The sequence below is a fragment of the Poecilia formosa genome, unplaced genomic scaffold (assembly GCF_000485575.1).
Source record: "Poecilia formosa unplaced genomic scaffold, Poecilia_formosa-5.1.2 Scaffold95, whole genome shotgun sequence".
Lineage (NCBI taxonomy): Eukaryota > Metazoa > Chordata > Actinopteri > Cyprinodontiformes > Poeciliidae > Poecilia > Poecilia formosa.
In genome coordinates this window covers 2,081,914-2,090,727 of record NW_006800034.1, presented here as the reverse complement: position 1 = coordinate 2,090,727, position 8,814 = coordinate 2,081,914, and the positions used below count along the sequence as shown (strand labels likewise).

The following is an 8,814-nucleotide window of genomic DNA, read 5'->3' as shown; positions in this document are numbered from 1 at the left end:
TTTCTAATGACATGAGATTAAAATGGTTTTGTTGTGACAACCTGACATTAATCAAGAAATCATAATCTGTCATAAATATGTTAACAAGTATTAATCATCAAACTTTGAAAAGTTTTGCAACTTTATATGTTAACATTAAATCACATAGTCCACAACTAGTCCAATGTGTCGCATTTTACTTAAGTGAGGGATAATTGCTAGGGAGCTGGGTTTTGGGCTCGGTGGTGGGTTCTTTCCTTCCCATAGTTATCCACCAGAGGAAGATGGACCTGCTGTGTGATCAGCCAGACCTGCTGCGTGATCGGCTACACCTGCAATCTATCAACCTCATCTGCCAGAGTAAAAGAGGAGCCAGTTGCCAGCTCTCTGGTGCCTCAGTGTTGACCTACTGTGGTACTTCAAGCCACCAGCGATCTGTACTCCTGTGTCTCCTTGAGTTGTTAATAACCAGAAACTTACCTGTAGTGGTTTCTTTCCAAGGTTCTCCTTACGGTTTCCTGGATCAACTCGGTTTGCCGCTCTGGTTCCTGCTCGCGTCTTCAAGTCTCTCTGTAAAGATCTCTGTTTCAATCCACACAACTGGTAACGGTCCGCTCCTCTGTTTCCACGTCGGCACCACGAAAACCTGTCCGCCCTCCAACGGTTCCATCACTCAGCAGTTCCTAACAGATCCGTCCAAGAAAACCTATCGACTCCCTCCCTCGGGATTCCCTCATACAGAGACCCAAGCGCAGGATCCTACTCCCTGGAGGACCACCTTCGTCTACATCAGTAAGAACTCATTTTAAAATTACCTTCACCCGCTCTGGTATTGTTCAAGTTACTCATCATCTCCTCTCTCTGTTTCAGTGTTCCTGTTTACTCTTGTCTCCATATACCTGGACAAAACGCACATCTCATTATTCATTGTTGGAAAAAGTTAAAGTTTATTGACCTCCTGAGAGTGTCATGCATGTGGGCCAAAAGTATATCCAAAATATGACAAATATATTAATGACACAATTATAATGGTTTCATGATGGTTACAGTTAAAACTAACAACAAATGACAGGGTAATGTAGTAATACACAGATGCATAACGTTTTTCATTTTGATAATACTTGTTATGACATATTTATGAGCGATGATTATTCTTGGTTAATGTCAAGTTATAACAAAGGTATTTTAAACAATGTCAACTTTGTATTAAAAGTGCCATTATTTATCAAATGATACTTAATGACAACTGTCAGAAATATTCAAGAAGTCTCCTTCATGTTCACACAGGTGTTATGTCATGTCTATGACAGTGGCATGTCAGTCTTACACACCACGCTTCGAATAAAGTGTTACCAATTATTTTGATTTCCATTTAAAAAAGTCGTTCAGCTTCAGTGTTATGCAAACCTAATCTACATAATTATGTAAGAAGGTCAAGTTATGACATAGTATGAAATAGATGTTTGACTGAAGTGTAATGTTGCCGCTAAGTCTTTTTTATTCTCTTACAGGACAGAAAAGGATAAAGACGTACCAAATCCTTTTCTCAGAGTTACTTCGTCTGGCTGGGTATTACACACTGATGATAAATTAGTGATTAGCACCTGCAAGATGAAAATTTTCCACTTCCCCTTTGATATTCAGAGCTGCAAAATGACCGTGAGGTCTCTCTCATACACCAGTAAGCCCTATTCAACCATTTTTAACAATATATTTATTGATATTTTGCAGATATGAAACATAGAAAACATGATTGAAATAAACATTGAACACTCCTCACCCACAATCAACACTCAGGGTGTAAAATGAAATAAAAAATAAAATTCAGCTAAAACAAGAAGAAAAAATACGTAAAAGAATGGAAAAAAGTAGAAATGCATAAGCATAGAGTTGAGATAGTTTCACAGACACTACATATATCCTGAACAGCCATTTATAGTGTAACAGTTTTAATGCTGTATTAATAGCCTGCATTTGTGCTTTTAATCCTGTTTAAACAGGACTAAAGTCACATGCTTTAAGCATGTTTCAACAATGTCTGTAAAAATTAGCTGCATCCTTTTAAAATCAATGTATTGTAAGTCACTTTCGATTACTGAGAAATTCTTGCATGGCTTTTTACTGGATTGACACTTAACCCATTAACCACTCTGCATGTTATTCTGTAGTAACTAGATTTTCAAATGGTACTATTGAAATTGCATAATGTATTCTCAAAATTATTACTGAATCAATCTGGGGGGTTTTCTGTCTCAGGTGAAGAATTATTGATTGGCACAATTGAAGACAATGAAATGATCACAGAGTGGTCTCATGATTCAATCTGGACGCAGTACGAGTGGGAGTTTCTCTCTCTCTCAGTCACCAAGAAAACTGTCAGATATTTCGCCTCCAACCAAACTTACTTCGTTTACACTGTAAGTATTCTGAAGACAGGTCACATAAGGCAAAGGTTTTCTGTTTTACTTTCTCTGTGCTGAGCCAAGCTATGCTGCCAACCTAATTGAAGATCTTTGAATCAGACAAGCTGAAGAACTCAACTTGTGTCTCCCTGCACTGACAGAGATCAGATTTGTCTGAAATGTTATTTTCAGTTGCTGATGCAAATTTTTCTATTCATTCTGTTGCTAGGCTCAGGTAAAGTCCTTAATAGATGACATTACAATACATTCTGTGGACAGGCATAAGAAAATGTAGAGTTGTGCACTTTCCTAACTTAATGTGTGCAGTCTCCATCAATATTAGATAATCAGTGTAAACTGATTTGCCTTTAGTAAAATGTAAATTTACTTAATACCACCTTTTGAATAAAAATGTATTCTGTCTTTGTGTAAGAATCTTTGCTATTCTGCTTTTACCTACTCACCTTATAGCTAAGTGTGATGGCTTTTCAAAAAATCATAAAGAAAAGGGGATTTTAACAATGTAACATACCTTTTTACAGGTAACCATGCAGAGGAAGTCAGCACTTTATGTCGTCAACTTCCTGCTGCCTGTCCTCTTCTTCTTGTGTCTGGACTTTGTCTCCCTCCTGATGCCGACCGGTGGTGGAGATAAGATTAGTTTCAAGATCACGGTGCTACTTGCTGTTACAGTGATGCAGCTGATTCTCATTGAAATCATACCTTTTACTACAAGCAGGATTCCACTTATAGGTAAAAATCTCAGCTGTCTTGTCTACAGGTAACATACAAAGGTATTACCACCCCTCCAACCTTTTGGCAGAAAACATTTTAGTTTTTTATGTGATTAACCAACAAAGTGGAGAAATTTAACCTACCGGTTAGACTTTTTTACCAGGTGTGGACTTTGACTAGGTCATTTCATTACACAAATGTGCTTTGATCTCATTCATTCCATTGAAGCTCTGACTGAACGTTTAATTTTATTGTTCTGCTGAAAGGTGAATCTCTACTCTAGTCTTAGTCTAGGTTTTTCCTGTATTTAGCTTCCCATCATGTCTGACCAGCTTTTCCTTCCTTGCTAAAGAAAGCATTGGGCAGCATGGCATTGACCACCACATGCAGGTTTAACTTCCAGCCACAAAGAGCATCCTGCTAGCAGGCCAAACAGTTTAATTTTGTTCTTATGTGAACAGAGCATCTTCTTCCAAATCTTGGATGCAAATGAGATGACTTATGCTTTGTTGTTGTTGTTGTTTAAGGGGCATTACTAATAAAATAGGGGCAACAAAATAGTTAATTAATAAGAAAATATAAACATCTTAAAGGGATATGGATATTTTTTGATAATCACTTTGCATGCTTGTTTTCCAATGAGTTTCCTCATTTCATCAAAGTTATTCAGGAGAAGGCCCTCTGCTATGTAACCAAGCATAACCACTGGGGACATTTCATTCTGGATTATAATTTGTGAAAACATTCATGGGCAGATCTTTTATTGTGTTGCTCTTGGTGATTAAAAATGTTTCCTGCATTTGCCACTGAATTGATCATATGACTTAACATTCTCACCATAATGTGTTCTGTGTTCCTCCAAGTGATTTTCTGCATGGGGATTTTTGCTCTGATGCTGCTAGGCCTCTTGGAGACCATTTTCTTGAATTATCTGATGGAAAAAGACTCTTCATCCCTGGAAAGCAAGAAAGAGAGTGTCAAGCGTCGTAAGAACCAAGAATATAAACAATTTTCACTGCTGTCTACGAGATTAGAATAAATTCAGCTCAATCTGATTGTAGTTTCTGATAATTTGTGTTAAACATTTTTTACTTGACATACACAGATCCATGAAGCTGTTGTGTTCACCCTCAACTATCTTTCACTTTCTTCCAGAAATAATAAAAGCTTCCTCCACTGCCTCCACCACTGATGAGATTATCAATATGACCAATCAAACAGCATCTATGTGCAAAGGGGTTAGTGTAATCTCTTCAGGGGTTGATTTCAGTGGTCAGGTTCTCACAACTTGATGGCTGCTTTAGCAGAAATAAGAAGCAGAAGTTATCTGTAAAAAACAAACAGATAATTAGATTATCTCTTGTGATAAGCAATGTGATGACCCATTATCTGGTTTATAACTTCTGACTCTGATTCTTGCAGGACAGCAGCAGCCAACTGACTGAGTTATTCCTGGCAGTGGAGAAAGTCTCAGATGAGCTTGGAGAGATGAAAAAAACTTTTCTTGACAAAGAGTCTGAAGAAAAGAAGGATGGTTACTGGACCAGAGTCGCCAAGAAAGTAGACAAGATTTTTTCCATTCTCTATGTCTTGGCAGCCATTTTGTTTTTAGTTGTCGTCTTATCAGTGTGGTTCTCAAAATCAGACTTATCGGAATGATCTAGGGCTGTTGTAAACGAATATTTTAGTAGTCGAGTAATCTATCGATAATTCTTACGGTTAATCGAGTAATCGGATAAAAAAAAATAAAATAAAATATTGGTAAATCTTTCATAACGGGGCAGACGGGTGAACGAACTTAAGATGGGGGTAGAGGGGAGGAAATAGACCAGGGGACTGACGGTAGACCAGGTGACAAACGTAAGAACGGGCGGGGGGAGCAATACCGGATATTTAGGGCACCTTCATTCGTCACACTCAAGCTCATCTACCAGCCATGTACCGCCATGATGATTTCCGCCACTCGTTTGTTGAGACCGATGAAATTTATTGTGCGGTTCGTCCGTAAAGCTACACTTACACTGTCACCATTAACTACTCAGCCGCCCGCCGTGCTAAGTCTATCTGCTCACCTGTATAAATACTCCTCAGCGCTCTTCCCGCCGGTGTTATGGATCAACTGGTGGCTAAATCAACTGGTTGAAACCTATGCGCACCGCAGATGTTTCCAAATTGTAGGTGGCTGTGTCTATGCCTGTTGAAAAATGCTACTTGCGTGAAAAAACCGTTTGCAAAACTTTACTATAAATCCCATTGGACGCTTATATATTTAATGTTGCATGTGAAAATTATGTTTCAAAACAATTTTCTAAAGAACAGCATTCATTGCGCTTCGAAAACACCGCATTTGAGCATAACCAGATCAATGAATAACACAATCCCATTCGCATTCAGGTTCACCAGAATACATTAATTCTAACTCATGAATAGCCGCAATGTAAACCTAAGTGGATAGTTTCTGCTTTTTATAACCAGCACTGATCAGAAAAACATTGGAATTGACTCTCAAGTACCTCTTTTGCGAGTTGCTTACATTACATAGAAGCAAAAGGTAAATAGTAAGTGTCGCATTGTTTAGCGACTTTCTACCCAGTTAGTGTCGCTAAACAATGAGGTGGTTGTCATCATATATAAAATTTAACTCACATACCTGATGATGTTGCTTGTGGTGTTTACGTGTCCAAATAGAAAGGAATATCAAGTAATGTCGATAAGTTGTACTGTAATAAAACCTCATCTAAATAATATAAAGTTAACAGCTAATGTAGTTGGTGGTGATATCCAAACTGACAAGCCGAAATAATATTAATAAACGTTACTACATTACTGTCAGATACCACCAACAGATTATGAGCCATATCTACAGTATTTGTCCTTGCGTTCTCTACTGGGAAACAGTTTGCAAGCTGTTGACGAAGGGAAATCAAATTAAAAACAGAACGAGCCGCATTAAGATTAACTAGTGACAGCCAAACAGGGTCCTCAACGCAGATGTTTGTAAAAAATTAGGTGGCTTTGTCGTTTCCTGATCAAAACGTGACAAACGTAAATAAACAGATATGAAAATGTCTCTACTTTCTCTAAGAGCTCTTCAAAACATAATGGTATGAAGGAACATTGAAGAATACATTAAAATGTCACTAAAATATACTCCACTTCAAAGAAGACTGTACTAAACAGAATTTGTACTACCACCCAACATTGTTAGAGTAATGACGATCATTTTACGTCTGTTCAGTCTTATGTCGACTGACATGCTCGCAAACATATCAATAAATATAAACAGTTATAATATCATGTAAACTAATTCATTGTTCAATTAATGGAAGCCACATTATTTCGTTTTCACTTTAAGACTTCACTCGGCTGCAGAAGCAAAGCTGTGCACCTTGGTAATCTGACAATATTCTTACCGTTAAAGTTTGTCTGGCAAATCCGTTAAACAACACTACCTCCAAAATGTTGGCAGCAAGTGAATTATATTATTTATTTTTGTAGACAATAAAACAGACTGGTCCAAAAAGAGAAATAGACTATGGCGCTGCTAACTACTTCGTACCAGCGGTCGCTGAGTTCCAAGAGCGCCGTTTTAACCACCAAGCTATGAGGATAGCTGACAGTCCGATGTTCCTACCCGTCATTGATTGTCATCTAACGGACACCCCGCGCTTTAAGAACCAGAACCAGGCCTGGATTAATTGGTGGCACTTTCAGAATCTCAGTTTGAGTGAAGATTTTAACCTGTTTCTGATGTAAAAGTATATAAGACAGTTGTTTTTTTCAGCGATGTCTCATATGGTTGAGAATTACGGCCACTTGATGAAAAGAATAAAGACGAGAAAAAATAACAAGGAAGAAATTACACTGCCACGTAGATCTGCGGTAGCCATGTCTTCTGTAAATGAGCTAGGAAATAAAGTGTAACATTACAGAAGCAGTTAAAAAGATTTCGCTATAGTTTCTGTGGATACCTATTTGAAATATTGCAATATGAGGAATATGTGAAAAAATTACACAGCCAGTCGATCTTTTTAAACATTTCATTTTTAATCCCAAGGCTCTTCAACATTTATGTCGGCTTTCAGGGAATAATTTTTGCTTTGAGATCTGCTCATGCCACATCGAGATCTATTTCGATCTTCCTTTGACGAGTTTAAACCTCTGAAGCAACACATAAGTCAGGACAAGTTCTGCGTAATTTACACGTTTTGGTGGTTTTGCAGATTAACTTTAAAAAAAAAAAAAAGGCAACATACCATATTAGACCAATAAAGTCTTTCTAATTAGTTATTCCCGAGATCTTAGTGGTTGTTTTACGGACTCGGATAGTATTTTTTGCAAAGATTTGTAGTTCTTTAAGCTTATTGCATTGTTTACTTCCTGGTTCGGTAAAGGGGTCCTAAAAAGCCACGCCCACAGAAACATCAGTCTTTTCCAGCTGCCACTAGCTGCCACCACTAGTTTATTTAGCCACCAGTTGATCCATAACACCGTTCGCTCTGAACCAGCAGCTCCGGGAGCAGAAAGGCTGCCGTGCTCCAGGGATTGTTCAGTCCATCTGTTTACCTGTATAAATACACCCGCCGTGCTCTTCACTGCCACTAGGCACAAGCTCTGGGAGCAGAAAGGCTGCCGTGCTCCAGGGATTGTTCAGTCCATCTGTTTACCTGTATAAATACACCCGCCGTGCTCTTCACTGCCACTAGGCACAAGCTCTGGGAGCAGAAAGGCTGCCGTACTCCAGGCATCGTGCCAGTCATTTTAAGGATGCTTGTTGGTCCCACAAAACCGACGAAAACCCGGACATTATCACTAAACAATAAAATCCCCACCCGAACTTGAAGATTGGACGTTATGCCGCTTTCGCCAACAACTCAGAGGCGGAAGTGAGAGCTCTGCGCACCGCACGGTGCGCTAAATAATAAAGTATAAATTAACGAAGCTTCGAGGCAGGTAAATTTTCCTCTAGGAATTTTAATAATCGAGGTACTCTAATTACTCGAGGAATCGTTTCAGCCCAGAATGATCCAGATATTAATCTTATTGAGATCTGAGAAAGCAACATATCTCGACATAGCTGTGGGTTCACTTTGATTAACAAGCTAAGTATGGCATCAGATGTAGACATTATTATTATTATTATTGGTGACACAAGAAAAAAACATCTTAAAGTTGTTATTGATGAATTATTTAATCAATTAGTGCTTGAGTAAATTTCATGTTGGTTCTAGGCTATGTGTGTTGTATGTAGCATTTCTGATTTACAAACTTTGTGCAGCTGATTCCATATAATAAGCGCAAAAAAGTGTGTCAGTCTGAATTGACTCAAATTGTAACATGTATGCTCGACTGTCAGATGTTAAGAACTATGATAATGGGTTTTTCTTCAAGCTGTGTATCTTCATAAGGCAAAAGAGGCAGAGAATTAGCTAAAAAGTGACATAAGTATGTATTTTAAACATTTCTTACTAAACTACTGTCCCAATAATGGACCCCTGTAGGCATTACTAAACATATATTGCTATTGTTCGTGCATTGTTCCTGCTAAGAGGTCATATATGTACATCGACAGATACCCAGATATACTTGGATTATCTATATGAATTATACATAAATTTAATAGCAGTATAAGTGCTATACTTTAAAGGTGTGACATATGTGGAAACACTCTCTAAATTAAACTAATAAATTGCACATA

The 8,814-nt window shown here is 38.1% G+C and overlaps 1 protein-coding gene across 1 annotated transcript in view; it reads left to right on the top strand.

The window, feature by feature from the left end:
- LOC103142347 (5-hydroxytryptamine receptor 3A-like) overlaps positions 1–5,482 on the top strand; it is a 10,859-nt gene extending 5,377 nt beyond the window's left edge. The window contains exons 7-12 of the mRNA XM_016674409.1: positions 1,470–1,660; positions 2,236–2,396; positions 2,924–3,134; positions 3,980–4,102; positions 4,272–4,354; positions 4,539–5,482. Coding sequence (XP_016529895.1) covers positions 1,470–1,660; positions 2,236–2,396; positions 2,924–3,134; positions 3,980–4,102; positions 4,272–4,354; positions 4,539–4,775 — 1,006 coding nt within the window. The 3' untranslated portion in view covers positions 4,776–5,482. The remainder of the gene's footprint in view (positions 1–1,469; positions 1,661–2,235; positions 2,397–2,923; positions 3,135–3,979; positions 4,103–4,271; positions 4,355–4,538) is intronic.
- The last annotated feature ends 3,332 nt before the right edge of the window (positions 5,483–8,814 follow it).